At 47.6% G+C, this 19,695-nt stretch overlaps 1 protein-coding gene across 1 annotated transcript in view; it reads left to right on the forward strand.

The window, feature by feature from the left end:
- RNLS (renalase, FAD dependent amine oxidase) overlaps nucleotides 1-744 on the forward strand; it is a 188,990-nt gene extending 188,246 nt beyond the window's left edge. Inside the window, exon 7 of the mRNA XM_075612897.1 lies at nucleotides 502-744. Coding sequence (XP_075469012.1) covers nucleotides 502-528 — 27 coding nt within the window. The 3' untranslated portion in view covers nucleotides 529-744. The remainder of the gene's footprint in view (nucleotides 1-501) is intronic.
- Nucleotides 745-19,695: the final 18,951 nt, after the last annotated feature.

Here is a 19,695-nt window from a genome sequence, read left to right on the forward strand (position 1 = left end):
TCCCTGGATTCTTCTTTTGATCAGACTAGGTTCAGGTGCACTAGAAAGAGACATACTAAAACTGATATAAACCATTCAATTGTGTATGTGAAGTAACACTAACCTACCTCTCTCTATTGCTGTATCCAGCTGTTCCCTACCAGCTGATTGAAATATGAATAAATCAATACAACACAATAACCTAATGTTAAGAGCTGCATTGTACAACTGGCTCTTTTGTCACAATTTTAAATTGGAATGCTTAATATATGAGCTTTATGTGCGGAGCACAAACTTTCTATGTAAGGGGGCCGCATAATAGTCTTTACCACGATATCCTTAGCCATTAAACAGCCGGTATTGTGTAATAGCCATCAATGAGCTTTAACAAATGTCAGGCAATGCTGCTGCCAACGCGTTTGTGGTGCCCTTATGGCATCCACTGGACATCAGGAAATGCCGGTGACCTGGTTGTACTAGTGAAATCTGGTGGACACCATCACTTTTCTGCTCTTTTCCCAGGAAGGCCATGTTCGTCACTGTGAATGACATTGACTGTGCGTGAAGGGGATGACTTCTGTTCCTGGCAAGCAATTCGGAATGTTCCTAGAACAAGGGTGCTGGAGACGTGGCACTGTAACGGTTAAATAAAACGAAGACAAATATACTATAGTCTGTCAAGTTCAGCAACTCTGTACTAAGGTATTTTTGTTGTTTGGATTATGATTTTGAGATCACAGAAAATCAATAAAGAACAGAATGTACATAGAAGAATAGTTTGTTTTCTTTGCAACTTTACTTACTGCTGAGGGTCCACCAGTATACAGTATAGCAAAACGACCCCTACTCCCTTCCTCAACAGTCAGTCATCCTTCCGCAATGCTTCACAGGCCCTTCTTATCATAAAGGGGAAAGATGCAGTTTTGAATTTCATTAAATCATATGATCACGTGTAGAATTGTGCGAAGGGTTTACATTTGTATTTTTTTTAGGTTTTCTCTCAAATTTAGAAAAATGTAGCAAACTTTGGCATTGCTCGATTTGCAAATTTAAGCAAAAAATGTGCATACTTCTAGTCGAGTGGTTGTCTGCAGGTCCCAGAGCTGTGAAGTCTCACTTATTTGGCATCAGTCCTTCTGATTTTTAGCAATTGATTCTCACTGATAACAATCATACATTTCCAATTTAAAAAAACTATTAACTTTAAGCCCAAATCACCAAATCTTCATGATTTCCCATCTTCGAGGTTGACATCTCGATGTCACTCATGACATAAAAGGTGACACTGGAAGTGCTCATTTGCCTGTCATTACCCAGAATCCCTGGCTGCAGTGGAAACATTGTATGCTAGGAGATAACGGGGAAAGACAGAGTTGCAGAAACATGCAAATGTGCTCACACGTGGTATTTTCATATGATATTGAGCAGTTTTTTTTTATTAGTAAAATATTCTAGCAGATGTCCTCTCTGAGTCTGCATGGTAAACATCTCTTTGCTGCCTTGTGGGGAGGAGCAAGTCAGAATAGACAGCAGAGGTTGCCATGTGAACACTCTACTGCAGGTTTGGGGCCTTTAAAAACTAAAACTAAATCAAAAGCAGCTGCAAAGAACAGACATAAAAAAGATGTTAATCTGCTTAAAAGATAGGTCATTTGTAGAGGGAACTGAACCTTTAATGGGAGCCCACTCCCTGTCTAAGAAAAGAGCACAATGAGAAATATGCAGACACACGAGCAGCAAAACTCACCCTATATTCCTTAAAATCTTTACATGTGTAGCCATGTATCCTTTTGGCTACAAATATGCCCTACCTAACACATAAGCCCTAGTACCAGCGCAGGCAGTGTTAAGGCTAAGGCCCCGCTGCACGCGTCCGCACGGCCGCCTTGCTTGCTGGCAGCGCGTGCAATTCACTGCACCGCGATCTGCGGTGTGCAGTGAATTTTTTCCCGGCACGGGGGGGCTTGGCCAAAACAGGTGGGAGGTCGCAGCCATGACGTGAGGGGGTGGGACCGCCCCACAGTGCAGCACTGCAGACGCCCCTCTGCACCCTCGGCCCCTTCAGCCCCATGGCACCCTCAGCCCCATGGCACCCTCGGCACCTCGGCACCCTCACACACACAGGCACCCTTACACACACACAGGCACTCTCTCACACACACACACACAGGCACCCTCACACACTCACAGGCACCCTCACACACTCACAGGCACTCACACACACACAGGCACCCTCACACACTCACAGGCACCCTCACACACTCACAGGCACCCTCACACACTCACAGGCACTCTCACACACTCACAGGCTCACAGGCACTCACACACACAGGCACTCACACACACAGGCACTCACACACACAGGCACTCACACACACACAAATACACACGGGGGGTGAATCGGAGGGGGATCAGAGCAGGAGGGGGATCGGAGCAGAGGGGGGAAATCGGAGCAGAGGGGTGAATGGAACGGGGGGGGGGATCGGAGCGGGGGGGGGGAATCGGATTGGCTGCTGGGATCCAATCCGTGATTGGTTCCCTTGCATGCCACGTGATGCGGGCACTCGCCGAAATCACAAGCTCCTTGTAGCTCCGGCTGGCTGACGCGTCACAGCACGCAGTCAGCCACGCCGGAAGGAGCCAGTGGGGACTTCAAGAACAGCGGAAAGCAGCTGGTGGTCCGCGGCTGCGCGTGCCGCTGGCCACAGCGGGACCAAGGCCTTAGGCCTCGGGCATGGTCAGTGTTTATGCGCTGACCTGTGCTGAGGCGCGCTGCTACTCGGCAGTGAACCCCTGCAGCCGCAATGAGAGCGGAAGCGTAAGTCTTAGCAAAATGTTAAATTCAAGCGCTCAAGGGAACGCAGGGCCAGTCACGTGAGCGGTTCGCCCAATGAGGGTGTACCAGCTCCGTGACGTCATAGCCCCCCCCCCCCCGACATGCCCCCGGACGGCGCGCGGACCAAGGCCAGGGAAAGCACCCGCTTTCCCTCAGACTCCGCGCGCCTCAGCACGGCTGCAGTCCTATGGACGCAGCCTTAGAGTTAAATCTATGCCCTTGCTGCTGCAGCAGTAAACAACTCCCTGGAGTGACAGGTGGGAGGGCCTAAGGCCTGTGTGCTGCCCTATGGACCCTCCCCCTGGGTACATAAGGGGCTGCAGATCCAAATTCCTGGCTGTTCTGTGCTGAGAGTAGGAAGTGTGGAGCCCGGGCTCTGGCCACCTTCCTTCCCCTCCCGCAGGGGAGTGGGTACTACCATTTACTCCACCAGGGAGTAAGGGAGCAGAGGATAGACCTTTGGGGCCTCAAGCTCCTTGGGTTAATTCCAGGGACCAGAGAGAGAACAGAGTGTACATGTTGGTATGCTGTATGAAGAATAAAGCTGCGGCCCCAGTGTGTTCTATAGCGCACGGCGTATGCTGTGGGTACAAGTACCGCCCCTCAATGGGGCTGGGCCCAGAACACACCTTTGCGCGCGATTGACAGCAGTGCTGTACGACCATTTTTTTAAAAGACATGCAAATTGAGCTTACAACTTGCGACGGAGGCGTGGCTACACCCCCGCCGGCGGTTCAGCCAATGAGGGTGAACCAGCCGCGTGAGGTCATGGCCACGACCTCCCCCCCCCCCTCACAATCTTTCTGCCGGGTGCGCATACTACAGTGCTGACTGGGACCTCAGCCTAAGGGTGAGTCCCCAGTCAGCAATATGGCACGTGCGCCCGGTGGGTGGGGCGGGGCGTGCACAGCGCTAACCGCAATCTGCGTTCTTCCAGGGAGAGAGGGAGATTGCGACGGGAGGGGGCGTGGTGGGGGTTTGGTGGGGGCGTGGCCATGACCTCACGTGGCTGGTTCGCCCCCATTGGGTGAACCGCCGGCGGGGACGTGGCCACGCCTCCGTCGCAAGTTCTGAACTCAATTTCATTGAGTTAAAAAAACCTGGCAGTACGGCGCGGCTGCACCTTCAGCGGGAAGGTGAGTACTGGGCCCTTCCCCATTGAGGGGCGGTGCTTACACGCACAACGCACGCCGAGGCATGCGCAGTAGCAGTCACTGGGACCGCAGCCTAAAGAACCATCCTTTGTTTTATACTCCTGCTTGAGACTGCAGTTTATCAGGGGGAGTGCAGGAGGGTTTTCCGGCAGGAACTGCACCCAGCTCTGTTGGGGCCTGCTGGAGATGGAGGCGCTGCAATCAAGTGATGAAGTCATAAGAACCCTAAAGCCTGTCCTGTCTTCCCCACTAACATCAGCGGACACTCAGCAATCCTGTAAGCCTCACAGCACAGCGAGAGCACAGGTAACAGTGAAAGCTCCCTTTGTGTGGGGGAACACCTGTTACACATATATTGTCAGGATGAACTTTACAAATACATGTAACTCAGGCTCTGCCATTTTTAACACTTTCACTGCCACAGGAGGAAGCCCCATTGGCAGTAAACAGGGTAAGTTATCCGAGTGGGATTGCACCATTAAAGAATCAATACTACTCCCCCCTCCTTTCTTTCTTATTTTTATATGTAAAGCGTGTGACAATGTATAATTCTACATTCTTACCGAAATTGTCAATCGTTTGGTGCTCCTGTTATCTGAAAAAATCCTAATTGTGTGACAAACATAATGGCCGCCTTTCAGTTTCAATCAATCCTTCAGTCAGTGTAACTCAGCAGCTACAATATATCCTTTCCCTTGCTAAGGTAACATTGTTACAGTTTATAGCTGAAATCGCGGGGAACATTGGCAACAAATGATCACAAACAGGAAAGTGTTGCAAAGATCTTGCACTGCTTGGGAGGTGTGCTAAAACCAGCCATAGAAATCAATGGATGTCTTACAACTAATTAAAATGGCATTAAGAGTTAACACAACAGTCACTATTATCTAATACGACAGAACTGATTAATTTTGAAACATAATATTTCACTTGTTTTGCTGATGTAATAAGTTTATCTTCCTTTGCTGCTACACTGCAGCTTACAGTTAGCTCTCATTCGTCTTCTCAGGATTCTTCTTTCACTCCTACACTTCCCCCTAACAAAATCAATACGATATGGCCCCATGGAATCTGCCTTGGGTTATTCCATTATTTTTTTTTATCAGATGGCTCTTTTTCCATGCTGCATATTTCAGAGATCTGGCTTTTCTTTGGTGCTAATTGTTTACAGGCGGGAATTCAAAGTGGCATCTGTTGATTTATCTATCTGCCACTCAAAAATACTTCATTCAAGGGGCCTGAGCTCGAGTCCAGCACGGCAAGTGATTTTAGAAAGTGACATCTGTTGAAAAAGATTTTGTATTCTTTCTTTGCAGATGACAAAAACTCAAGGGATGCGCAGTATATATGGAGCTTTCCAAGATGTTAAAGTGCCCTCCTGGGAGAAAGCCTGAGAAGAAAATATGAAATCCTAATGGTTTGGAATATTACACCCGGGGTTAATTCTGCTTTCCACCCCCACCGCCACTCAGAATATTGAATTTAGTAACTTATCCCAATCTCTATATCTTGACAGAACAATGCATGCTGTGCTAGCAATGTGGATGCACTCGCAGTGAACTTTGGTCCACACATCTGCTGTAGGGAAGAAAGTCTCATTCCCAAATCACCAACCCTAGCACAACTTCCCGGCTCCTCTTGCAAGCACAGATTTTCTTAGCTTTTTTTAAAAAAAATTTTACTGCATATGCTTCTAGCCGGCTGGCATTGTAGATGAGAGTTTCTATTTATATGGTTCGTTAAGGTGAATTTGACCACAAGCGTCACTATTTTCATTAAAGCTGACACCGAGGGTCTTTTCTTAACGGTTGCAGTATTATTAAAAATAAAACAGAATCTTTTACGGATTTATTTTAGTTATGATCTTTCACTCTGCCCATCTATGTCACAGCATTTAGTCGTTTGATCTGTGTAGACGAAAATGTTTATTTCAGAAGTGGCTGGCATCATGAATGTTTTTTTAGTAATTGCTTTGCTTAGTGTTTTTTTTTTTTTTTTTGCAATGGGCAATAATCAAAACCAACAGGAGCCACATAGTTACTCAAAAGGATTTATGGATCCAATCCACTATGTGTTCCAAGGTCTAGCATCGACCTTCAGCATTGTTAATCCGTTACAGGTTATGGTGAGACCACCTATAGTTGAATGTGGTCTATTTATCGAGGCTGTCCTGGAACAGGATTGTCTATTCCTGTGCCACTTTGCAGCTCATAGGATTTGTCTCCCTAGTTCCGATGTCTGTAATGTTCCCCTGTCCCAGCAGCTAGCGGCATGTGTAAAAGGCAACATTATTGATACATATGTCCTTTACACAGCCCTAGTCAGTGTTGGTTGCCTTAGCAACCTCCTATTCTCCTAAACTGAGAGCGGGCTATTCCTACCCCCCCTTATCTCTGTTCACAGTTAGTCTGATCCTGAGACTTTTCCTGTTTCCCAGATTCCCTTACACTTCCTTTATAATCTAGCTGGCTGAGCAAGTACATCTCACGCTATTCACCTCCTGGCAAGTATCACCGTTTTTTACCTTTCCCTACTATCAAGCACCCTCACTATAGAGAAGCTCTCTCTCACTACATCATCATCTACAAGGGCCTTTGTGTGTCTATGCTTTCCCCAATAAAGTGAAGAAAAGACAAAGAACTTGTTGTGCTTGTAAAAGGAATGAGTTAAGCTATCTGGCCATACTTTACCACGCGTATACCCTGTGGCTCCAGAATAGAGGACCTTGTTGTACATCAATCCTTTTCTTTATTCCTTTTATTTTCCAGTGAATAAGATGTAAGTGGCCGGCGCATCAGAAACAGATCAGTCCCATATACATGTGTGTATATATAAGTATATCCGCCAGGACCTCTGCACTGAGGTTAGTGATAAATGTATAATCCCTATTGGGGACAGGGACTAGTACCTAGTGTACACTGACACAATAATATAGTACATAAATTGTTCCGTAAACTTAATTATTTATTTATAAAATATTTTACCAGGAAGTAATACATTGAGAGTTAACAAAGAAAACCTGGCGCCAAAAGTTCATTGGATAATCCTGTACTCCTCAGGGGATCAGCACACTTGCTTGACAGGCCATGTAGGGGAAAAAACACAAACAGACACAGATCATAGTGCAACACTGTAGGGTTAAAACAGGTCTACACTAATACACACACTGCACATATAACATAAAGACTCCTAGTGACTATAAAAACAATTTATTAAATAAAAAGAACTATGCCATAAAATGGTATGGACAAATGAGAACACCGCTGGTCATACAGATGGGAAAAATCTTACAAGCAGCAAGGCAAATACAGGCAATGCAACAAAGAGTCCTCCGGGTGCTGCTGATGTCTTTGCAAGGATGTGATTCCTGCTGCACCGCGACTCTCGTGCTGACTCTCCCTCCAGGGGTTAACAGGAACAGTGGCAGTGTTGGAAGCCCGCTCGTGGGGCTCACAGCTCCACTCCACGTGAGGCTGCTCACCTCACTTCCTCCTCTGGTTACACAGGCTGTCTCAGAGAGTGCCCGTGCCCTTAAAGGGACAGTACAAGCGTCCTGTATGCCAAGAACTAACGGCTGCAATGGGGCTCAAATGTGACCAAGTGTCCCAAAAAGTCCAATACCAAGCTCAAAGTGACTGTGTCACCTGCCCCCCAAAAAGTCCAATACCAAGCTCAAAGTGACTGTGTCACCTGCCCTGCCAAAAAGTCCAATACCAAGCTCAAAGTGACTGTGTCACCTGCCCTCCAAAAAGTCCAATACCAAGCTCAAAGTGACATTGAGAGTTACCTCTTGTTTTCAAGTATGTCCTGGGCACAGAGTAAAACAAATAATACATGGTTACAAGTACAGTTACATAAATGAACAGGGTATACATTATATACAAGACATTGCATGCACAGTTAAAGAAAATATATATTATGAGCGTATGAAACAGTTACACACCAGGTTAAAATGTGAGACAGCCTTAGATTTGAAAGAACTTAAACTGGTGGTGGATGTGAGAGTCTTTGGTAGGTTGTTCCAGTTTTGTGGTGCACGGAAGGAGAAGGAGGAACGTCCGGATACTTTGTTGAGCCTTGGGACCATGAATAGTCTTTTGGAGTCTGATCTCAGGTGATAAGTGCTGCAATTGGTAGGGGTGAGGAGCTTGTTCAGGTAGCTGGGTAGCTTGCCCATGAAGAATTTAAAGGCAAGACAGGAAAGGTGAACTTTGCGCCTAGACTCTAGTGTTGACCAATCTAGTTCTTTGAGCATTTCGCAGTTGTGTGTGTTGTAGTTGCATTGGAGAACAAAATGACAAATTGAATTGTAGAGGGTGTCAAGTTTGCTAAGGTGGGTTTGAGGAACCGAGCCATATACTATGTCTCCATAGTCAATAATTGGCATTAGCATCTGCTGTGCGATACACTTTCTGACCAGGAGACTTAGGGAGGATTTGTTCGTGTAGAGTACCCCTAGTTTGGCATAGGTCTTGGTTGTCAGGGTATCAATGTGCATCCCGAATGTTAAGTGGGACTCAAACCATAAGCCCAGGTATTTAAAACTAGTGACAGGTGTTAGGGTGGTGTTAGCGTTGGTTCTAATCAGGAGCTCAGTCACTGGAAGCTTTACAAATTTAGTCTTGGTCCCAAATACCATTGTTACAGTCTTGTCAGTGTTTAAAAACATTTTGTTTTGGGAAATCCAGTTTTCGAGTCTCAAAAAGTCAGACTGAAGTATGTGTTGAAGGTCAGAGAGGCTATGGCTGTGTGCATATAGGATTGTGTCATATGCATACATGTGTATTGAGGCTTCCTTACAAGCTGTGGGAAGATCATTAATGAACACTGAGAAGAGTAGGGGCCCCAGAACAGAGCCTTGCGGGACACCACAGGTGATATCCAGGGGGTTGGAGTTAGAGCCTGAGATGGACACATGTTGGGATCTTCCTGATAGGTAGGACTGAAACCAGTTTAAAGCATGTTTCCCTATTCCAGAGCTCTGGAGTTTGTTAAGCAGCATAGCATGATCAACTGTGTCAAAAGCCTTTGCAAAATCTAGGAATACTGCACCAGTGAGTTGTCCCCGTTCCATTCCATACTGGATTTCATTGCAAACTTTTAGCAGGGTAGTTACGGTGGAGTGTTTGGGACGAAACACAGATTGGAATTGGCTAGGGAAATTTGTCTTGGTGTAGAAATCGCTTAATTGGAAGTGGACACATTTTTCCATGACTTTGGATAGAATTGGGAGAAGTGAGATTGGCCTGTAGTTTGAGACAGTGTTTTTGTCCCCACTTTTGAAGATTGGGACAACTCTGGCAGTATTGCAGGTCTTAGGGATATGGCCTGCAGACAGGATAGAGTTGACTATGGACGCAATTGGTTTGGCAATGGCTTGGGCACCAAGTCGTAGGAACCTAGATTGTAATAAGTTGGGTCCACATTGGCTGCTTAGTTTTAGTTTGAGGAGCGCTTGTATAATCTCCTCTTCAGATACTGGGCCAAATTGAAAATTGTGGGCAGTGTTGGGAGGGGGTGGGACTGTAGGGATACCCCCAGGATGAGATTCATGTTTGGGGTTTGTGCTGCGTTTCGCTAATAAGTTAGTGGCACACCTCACAAAGTAATTATTGAATGCATTTGCAATGTCAGCGGGGTTTGTCAGAGTAATATCCCCCTTATTGATATTACTTGGTTGTTGATGGTTAGGAGGCTGGAATATATTGTTGATAACCTTCCAGAAGTTAGCTGGGTTTGATGTATTCTGGTGGAGATTGTCAGAGTAATATTGTGCTTTTGCATACCTTGTTTGCCTTGTGCACATGTTCCGCATGCATCTGTAGTGATTGAGATCCTTGGTAGTGCCAGTTACTTTGTAGCTTTTCCACAAGGCATCCCTGAACTGGTAGAGTGCTATAAGGTCAGGTGTAACCCATGGAAGGTGGGCCCCCCGTACCCTTATTTTGCGTAGTGGAGCATGGTATCGCAGAGTTTTAAGAACTCGGATTGGAAATAGTCGAGCGCAGAATCAGGGTCGGGAATTAAATCGATTCTGTGCCATGGGCAGTTGGTAAGGTCATCCAGAAACTGTTGTGGGTTAAAGTTTTTAAATGTTCTAGTGAGGAGAACTTTAGGGCTTGAATCGGGCGGTTTAATTTTCCTTACACAGTACACTATTGCATGGTCACTGAAAATATCAGGAAGGATGCCAGAGGATTGGATTCTGCTGGGGTTTGAGGAGAGAATCCAGTCTAGCAAGGAATGGTTATGCGATTTCAGGTTTATCCGTGTCGGTTGGGAAATGAGTTGTGATAGGTTAAGTGACTTGAGTTGTATCTGGATTTTGTGGTTTTTAGGGTCAAGCCAATTGAAGTTAAAATCCCCAAGAACTAGCAGCTCACTCTTCTCATTCAGAGAGGAAATGGAGCCAAGAAATTGGGTGATGTCAGTCAAGGATTGTAGAGGGGCTTTAGGGGGGCGGTAGATGCCAGCAAGCAAAATGGGCTTAGAAAAGGGGAGGCAGATTTTGCCAACTAGAATTTCAAAAGAGGGTGGGCTTGGTGGGCAATTTAACAGTGTAAATTGTAATGTGTCTGCAATATAAAATAATTAATGAGTGATAGCATAAGCCCACACGGGTAACTCTCTGTTCAGCTTCATCCTCCAGTGCGGTCCTATTGCGGTTCATTCTTGAGAGGCGTGCAGATCCACCAGCAATGTAACAAAGAGCAGGTAAAGCAGAAAAAGGCAGCGCACTGCCAAAAAACGCAGGAGGAGGCTCACTTGTACAATAAAAAGTTTATTCCATAAGGGGATCACACATCACACCTAAACAGCTACAAAAACCACCACACCAACGCGTTTCGGGTACACCTTGATAAAGGGCACACGGCCTGAAACGCGTTGGTGTGGTGGTTTATGTAGCTGTTTAGGGGTGATGTGTGAACCCCTTATGGAATAAACTTTTTATTGTACAAGTGAGCCTCCTCCTGCGTTATTTGGCAGTGCGCTGCCTTTTTCTGCTCTACCTATTTTCCAGTGAATGCAGAAAATGTAGAAAACTTGTTAAAAAAACATTCTTGCAGTGACAGAAAGAGCTCGATTTACCAAAAGGCCTGTCAGGCTCCACCTTAGGGCCCCTGAATTTTGTGGGCCGCGGCCTGGCCTCTAGACATATGCGTCACCAGATCATTCGCGGCAGCTTGTGAACTAAAATTATCAGCGGCACACATTATGTTACCGTCGGGGGCAGTTCGTTGACGACGTAATCGGCGCAGTGTTTTTAATTGTTGCAGGCTGCCCTTGTTATCAGAAGCTTTTCATTAAACCCCAACTTCAAACCCTGATGGGTGGCAGCGCGTGGCGCGCTGGTAAGTTCTCTTTGCGAGGTGGAAGTGGCGGCAGCAGCGTGGGTGACAAATGTATTTTTGGGGTGGGGGTCGGGCTGGCTCCCGGCCTAGGGCCACCAAGCAGGTAAATTAGGCTCTGCACACAGATTACTAGGCTACTTGAAGTGTCATGGAGATATTTGGCGTTATTAAAGGGAAAAAATATGGAACTTTGTATATATCCCACTTATATAATGAGGTTGAAACATATTCCAACATTGCAAAGCCAGTATAATCAGCCTCACACTGATGAGTCCAAAAGGGTGAAACAGCTGTCTGTGAGTGGGTTTACTGGCTATACACTTCTTTAACCCAGGCTGTGCTGAAAAGCTGTGTAATACGGCAGGCATAAGCTTATAGGGGTCCATGTTAAAATGGAAGTGAAGCAAAAGGTGACAGTGTGTGCTCATTTGCATGTCATTACCCAGAATCCCTGGCTGCAGTGGTGGCATTGTGTGCTTACAGAGGTTGGGGAAAAGCAGGGTTGCAGACCTGTCTGAGACGTGTGAATGTGCTCCCAAGTGAATTTCTTGATATATCTCACTGTAATGTGATTTGCTGCCACAAATATGGAAGAATAGGGGAACAATATTTACTAAGAGGTGCTATACCATCTCCCGCCACTGGAAGAAACAATATATATGGCCCACTCACTTGAATGGGCCATATGATGTCATAGCATAGCATCACTTATTAAATATGGGCAAATACACCTTTATACTCTGAACCCAATAGATTCAGGCTCCCAAATGCCACAGAATCAATTGTATAGGCCACACCCATTTGTAGGTTTGGTCATTTAGACTTATGAATGTGTAGGAACCGCCAAAGTAATTCCTTCCAAACACCAGGGTTTGAATACAAGACCATATACACCAGAAAGCTGTGCTTATCTAAAAACATAGCCTCTCTTTTTTTCCAGCTGATTTACACACATGAGCCTCCAATATAGCAAATCACTGCTTGTTTAAGAGCAAAAGATCAAAGGTTACATTTATTGCTTTATAGGTTTAACCTTTGAGGTGGTAGGACCATTCCAGTTCACCAGAATGCCTTTGAAAATGAGAAATAGGTTTCAGTCACTACAATATACATACCCCTCCCCCTTCAGTTTATGACTGTTCATACATGTCCTCAAATAACTAGGATTGGTAAATCCCAGCTATATCTGATACATTTATCTTAGTAACACTACCTCACATGTGTCTCTATGACACGTTTGTGGGTGGCCCCTACTCTTCTCAGTGTTCATTAATGATCTTCCCACAGCTTGTAAGGAAGCCTCAATACACATGTACAGGCATACCCTGCATTAATGTACGCAATGGGACCAGAGCATGTATGTAAAGCGAAAATGCACATAAAGTGAAGCACTACCTTTTTTCAACTTATCGATGCATGTACTGTACTGCAATCGTCCTATACGTGTGTAACGGATTTTCTGGCCTAGCATGACCCACCCAATCTCACATTGGCCCCTGTGGTCTAACCAGTCCCCATTACAGTGTAGTGTCTGGTGGTGCACCTGTTGGCAACAGGACTCCTGAGTCTCCCGCATGATGTTGTGTGGGGATTGCCAACCCAGACAGGCAGCTGAAGTAGTGTGCATGAGTCCTACGTATATCCAGTGCAGTGCCTCTACCTCATCAGGATCCCTGCGTCCGCAAGGGGATGGCTCTGATGAGGAACTCCTTCTTGGTGATGCCTTCCCCTGCTGAGTAATTCCAGACTCACACAGTGAAGTGTCTTTATTCAAGGTCATCTTTATTGGCATGGTGGTATGGGCCAGCTGCCCCTCACAGCGGTAACACTCAGCCGCTCATGGTCATCTTCGTGCTTCCCTTTAAAAGGTATGTCTCTATAATTAGGGATTCCCTATCCCCGCAGGGATATCTTCCCTGTGCCAGGTCCCTGGTCACAGTCTAGGCTCTGTCAGCCAGATTTCCTTGCTCAATTTGTGGGCCACTAGTTATAGCACTAGTGGGCCATCTCCTCCCAAGTCTCAACACAGACTTGCTCCTTACTCCAACAACTAACTTTTGAGCAGTGCTGTGCCTTATGTAACCTCAGGAGGCAGGCACAACTCTGACATCACTAACTGTGGACTCAGAGTATGTGGCCACTCCCATCATTACATAAGGCACCTCACCAGGGTATGAGGGCAAACCTCCATAATTACTGCTGGCATTCCTGCAACTTACCAGGCTTACTGCCAGCAGGAGAGAAAACTGTAAGCCATTTTACAGCATGGCTAGATTCTCCCCCTGGTGAATCCCACCAACCCGGCTGAGATCTAAATTTGAAGTACCTTTCTTCAGGCAGCACTGTAAAATGAAACACATAATACACATTACAGTACATATCTTCATCATAACATAATAACAGTTACATCCTAACGTAGATGTATAACAACCAGGATTACTCCCTGATGGAGTATCCATTAGTGGTACTACCATACCCTCTTAAGGTGGCCTACGCACAGCATGGTCCACTGGGTTTAGAGCAGCAATGCTGTAACACTCTGGGTGACATACTGGACACCCACAAACAGCCCATAACTCTGGCCTGGATGCTAGTGGACTGAGAGGATCATGCCCATACACTTCCTTAAGGCATTTCCTGGAGATGTAAGCTATCCTTTCTGCTGTCTCAGTATACCAATTTTCATCTGATACTTCACGATCCCAATTTTCTATGGAACTATCAGTATCCCAATTCTCCTTGTCTGATCCTTCCTCATCATCAGAACTATATCCTCTATCCTCATCAGTGGAATCCATCTCAAACTCAATTTCTCCCTCCCTTGGATGGTGAAAATAAAGTAATAGCTTTTGCCGATCCCTGGCAACCCTTGCCGACACTGGAGGTACATAGGGGGTTCCCCGGGCAATAGGCACAATATGAGCAACATTACCCAAATCCCCAGAAGACACTCCTGTGGACCCTGTGGACCTAGAATTGGACCCAAAGCGCTTAGGCCTATATTTTATATTAGCATTGCAATCAGTATTACTCGTACAAGATGACTCTTTTCTCCTATGCATTTCCCACCCCGCTCCCTCATCGGATGTAAAGCAATCACCCCAGTCCAGGTTCTCCCCAGTCCGTTCATCAGCGCTGCCCTGTGACTCCCCAGACCACCCTTGGCTCGATCGAGACCCAGAGGGAGACGTGACAGGGGCAGGGGCTTTAACTATAGCCGGGGGTTGAGCATAGGGAAATACTGCCGGCATACGCGGGGCTACGACCCGCAACTGTTCGCTACCTTGCCCGGTACCATCGGACTGGCACTCCGGTTCACTCGTGTCCTTGTTCCATCCGGTTCCGCTGTGCCCACCGGAAATGATGTCATGGATCTCGCGGGATTCGCCGCCGTCATCTTGCGTTGGGCTCCCAACCGGAACCTCTTCCTCCAGAACGACATCCGCCGCCGGAAGTGATGGTTCTGCTCTCCGCTCCGCCCGGGCCTGGGCTAGGCCTTCCTCCGCCGTAGCCACCACCGGCGCCTGTGGAGGGTAAGGATGTGTCTCACCGCTCCGTCGGCTCGGGGTGGTTCTTCCTCCGCCATCGACTCCGCCAGTCACCACGGCCATGGGACTTTGCCTCTCAGGTTGTTTCTGCACCGGCGACACGAGACTCCGCTCCGCCGCGACACAGGTAAGTGCCGGTTCTTTTCCAGCACGGCTGTAGTGGTCCGCCGGTAGGGCATCACCACCGTCGTTAGGGTCGCTTGTTCCTCTTTCGAGGAGCCGAACTCCGACTCGGGGAGTGGCACTCCCGCAGGGGACCGACGGTGAGGTTCCGGGTTCTCACCGCGTTTGTAGGCCCCTTTCTCTTCAGGCTCTGTTCTGATCATTAGGAGCGATCCCCATACTCCGGGATCAACAGGTTCGTTCCGGACCACGCACGGGGCTTCAGCCGTCAGCATGGCTGTGTCCGCTCCCGCCTCCTCGGTCTGCGCTGGTACGAAGGGCTGCACGGCCTCTAGGTATTGGATGCCACATTGGGGGCACCTAGCCGTTGTGCTGGCTTCTCCACTGGGCAACCTGCACTGCATGCACAGGCACCGCAATGTCTCTTTGTCCCCAGCCTTGACTACCAGGAAGCCTCCTGGCAATTGATAGGGATATACCCCAATGTCCATCTCGCTCTTGGTAGTGCTGGTTACGGGAGACACTTTGCCCAGTGGTTTCTCCTGTTCACCAGCTCCTCGCAACTGTGGGACAGGAAGCTCACATCCAGCTCCTCCCTCAGACAACTCGGGTCTCGCTTGGCAGAGGTAGAGACCCCTCCCCCTGGTGAATATTTGGGGAGGGTCCCACAAGTTAATTGGATGCCCCGGCACAGGGGCTGAACTTTTCACAGTCCTGGGGGGCACGGCCTCCGATTTCGCGCCACTACCCCCTGAGCGTAACTCCTTATTTGGCGCCAATCCCGGCCAATTTCCTGCAGCCACCTTGCTTGCAAAATCCTTGTCCTCTTTTCCGCGGGCAGCACCGATTACAGGAACTACTTTCTGTAATGATACGGCCGGTTCACCAGCTCCTTGCTCCGCTGGATTCATGCCCACGGGGCATAATTGGAAACCACTCCCCCTGGTTGAGATTAGGGGGAGGTCCCATAGATTTATCGGGTGACCCAGCACTGGGGCTGAGCTGGTCATAGTCCAAGAAGGCGCGGCCGCAGCTTTCGCGCCATACCCCCCATCAGGGCGGGGTTTTCCTGTTGGCGCCACTCCTGGCCAACTCTCTGCAAGTCCCACATTTGCAGAATTTTCTGCAACTGGCCCACGCGGTCTTCCAGGGAAGCGGGAGCCACCATTTTGATTCGCACTGTCAGTCTCTTTGCACATTGAGGTAGCGTTTAACTGTTTGTATGCCGACTGACAGCCATTTTCAGCAGGTTCCCCACACATCACTACAATGTCCTCCTCAGTGCCCTCGGGGGTAGTGCCCCTAGACCCTAGACAGGACAAAAACGGAGCGGCCATAGCTTTGGCGCCACTCCACAGCAGGCTAGAAAAAGTCATTTCTGCAGCTTGCTCTTCTCCTGCACACACGCCGTGTGCATTCTCTCCATCAGCCTCCGTCCGCCATTTTGGACCTTCCGCACCGCGCGGATCCTCCATTCTTGCGGTCGCCATTTGGTTGCTGTACTTGCGGTTACTGTACATTGGGCTCCTCTCTGTGGGGCAGCCACCACACCGGTACAATAAAGATTGCCTTGATGCACCACCTTGTGTACCTAATGTAGGCTGGACTCGTGTTTGCACTACCTCAGGCTAGGCTCACTCTATCTGTGTCTGCTGTATCTCCTTCCTCCCAGTCTGTGCTCCCTTCGGTAAGTGGTCTGGAATGGGCTAGAGTACTCTGGCTCTTCCATGCAGTACTTGGGCATCTACCTACTGTTGGCTAGCCTAGCGCAGACCCTCTCCAGAATTCCTGACCACGTTAACAGGCTATCCCTTTAGGCATCCTACCAACTAGCACTGCCTCAAGGTGACTAGGACAGCTATAGCCTGTCTCCAAACCCCCAACTCCTTTCAGGCCCCTAGGTCGTCCCTGCGAGCTGACTATACTCCATCAGCCCCCTGAATACTCCTAGGTCCGTCCCAACACAGCACAAAGTGGCAGCAGACACTCTCCCTGTTTCCCAGTGTGCCTAGCAAAAGCCTGTCCTGTTGACAGGTATCTCAGCAGCGCCTCCAAATGTAACGGATTTTCTGGCCTAGCATGACCCACCCAATCTCACATTGGCCCCTGTGGTCTAACCAGTCCCCACCAAGGATGGTAATCACAAGGAGCTTCTGGAGACCTTAATCATAAAAGAAACGGACATAGTGCAGACTGGATTGACAATTTATAAAAAGTAAGTGGTAAGGGATACACTCACATGGTATTAGAAATATAAAAGCATATAGATCCTGCGAACTGGATCTCGGCAAGTGAAGCGTGTGCTCTCTGCCTCACCTGTGTCTCGGCGTGCGTGTCACTGGTGCGTCTCACCGAACCCGGAAACCGGAAATGACGTCATCCGCTCGCAGGGGCTCCAAACGCTTTGGGATCTCACTGGTCAGCGTCACTCTACGCGTTTCTCCGCATTCGGTTTCTTCAGGAGTCTTTGGTGAAACCACGGCCATATTGAATGTTTTTCACTATATCAACATTTTTAAACATATGTGTAATAAAAAGGTAGATATAAATGTAAATAAAAAAATTAAAGCAGTGCGGCTTGCTGCTTTCAAACAACAGTCTATATCATATAATGTTTTTGTAGCCCCGACCCTGGTTTACCTCCTATGGCGTTGTAGGAGAATGGGGGGAGACTGCAGCTGTGCAAAGAGCTGCCGGAGCCCTGGGGCGGTTCGGCACTGCGGGCGGTGGCCATCTTAGTTGCGGGTGCATGGGCAGAAGCAATTGCTCACAAGTTGCGGTGGCCATCTTGCTACACCTCGCACATGCGCAGGAGGCATTGCAAGTGCCGGCCATTACACCCACAGCTCCGCAGGGGAACTACAGCTCCCATGAGCCTCTGGGAGGAGAGTCACATGTTGCCAGGCAGCCAATAAGGCTAGGAGAATCTCGGCAGTAGGGGATTGATACTTTTGGCGCACCTGGGACCACGACAGTCGGAAGAGGGACCTCCACTGAGCAGATAGTGTCCAGGGAGCAGTGCACTCCTGGACTAGGCCTAATCTCCCCCCTTAGGCCCAACTCACAACAGGTTGTGGCTGCTACAGGGAAATCCCATAGCTAGGGACCTTTCCCCAGTAGCTGCTTATAGTCAGTGATAGCATGGTGAGACGCCATGCTGTGATTGCGGCCTGTGGTCTGAGACTCTTTATGGTGATACTATCCAGCGGGAATTCACCCCACGTGGAGGCGGATGCCATCGCTGATGATGACAACGTTGGATCAGACGGACCCCCTTTGTAAATCTGCAGTACCCGGGTGCTGGAGCACCGGGCAGGTACCTCAACAAGTGCACCAACATTCCACGGGATGGCGCTATCTCCTACACTTTTGGGTGGGCCTTGACATTGGGGGAAAAGGACATCAGTGTATTGGTGCCAAGCACCCTATGTACTTTGGGGACATTCACTGGTGGTACTAGGTTGGGCCTGTTATACTGTGTGGTACAGGGTATTGTTATAGTATGTGTTCAGTAAAGGTTGTTATTATATACCCGAGTGCGTGTATTACTGGTATTGTTTCTGTGAGGGGCTTATCCCACCATGTTGGGATCCCTCATAGGTGGAGGCGCTGCACCGAGACGAACGAGATATCACCCCAGGCTCCCAGTGGCGGAGGCTCGTGCCTCCTGGTAGCCAATAGGTAATAGCAGTACTAATAGTTCCTCCCCAGACACGGGGGAAACGGGGGGCTACATTTTTTTTTTTAGTATTGAAGCTGGTGGTATCTCAGTTCTACTTTGGGAGCATAGTCTGCTATCATTGGGTCTATATTGGAAGGATCAAATGGATCTGATGTCATTTAAAAATTATTTCTCATATCAGTGAAAATCTATATAATGAGATTGGGTTCTCACTCAGATTGTAAAATCTCCGGGACAGAGATTTCCTTTCCTCCTGTCTGATTTTGTGTTTGTGACACTTTGTATTATAATTCCCCGTACTATATTGTCGATTTTCGAAAGTGCTCCTTACATTGTGGGCACTATATACAATAAATAAAAAAATATATATATACGTCTGTCGGTCTATACATACATACACACAAACATACACACATACATACATACATACATACATACACACACACATACATACATACATACATACTCACCACCATGAGGACAACATGTTATATGATCAAGCCGCAAGAACAAGAAGCGCTGAAGGTTGCAAAGTCAACATGTCACTTTATACTGTTCCATGTAAGACCGAATTGACTGACAAAAGTGATATGTTTGCATTGATACTTTCAGTGCCACCCATTCTTGAAACTCGATCATGTAATACCAATTTGTCCCTGCGGTGGTAAGTGAATATGTCGTTTCATAAAGAATGTGTTTGGTCTATTTGTTACATTCCCTCTTGATACCATCATCTTGCTCATGTATAGCCCCCACCCTGCCAGAGGACAGGGGAAGTGGAAAGCACTTTGATTTTAGAAGGGGAGGACATGTCCCTACTCACCGCAAAAGGAAGTGGCTAAAGAAAATAAAACACCTCCCAAGTTTCAAGTTACAATGAGACAATCTGGCATTGAATTTTTTTAACCGTATTTTACTGTGGGTATCATTATTTGATTGGAAAAAAAAAACATAAGCTAAGCAACGTAGCACAGCCATTGGGTGACTTTTTAGTGTTTTAAGTTTTTAACGTGGACACACA

Source organism: Ascaphus truei, chromosome 8 (assembly GCF_040206685.1).
Source record: "Ascaphus truei isolate aAscTru1 chromosome 8, aAscTru1.hap1, whole genome shotgun sequence".
Taxonomy (NCBI): Eukaryota; Metazoa; Chordata; class Amphibia; order Anura; family Ascaphidae; genus Ascaphus; species Ascaphus truei.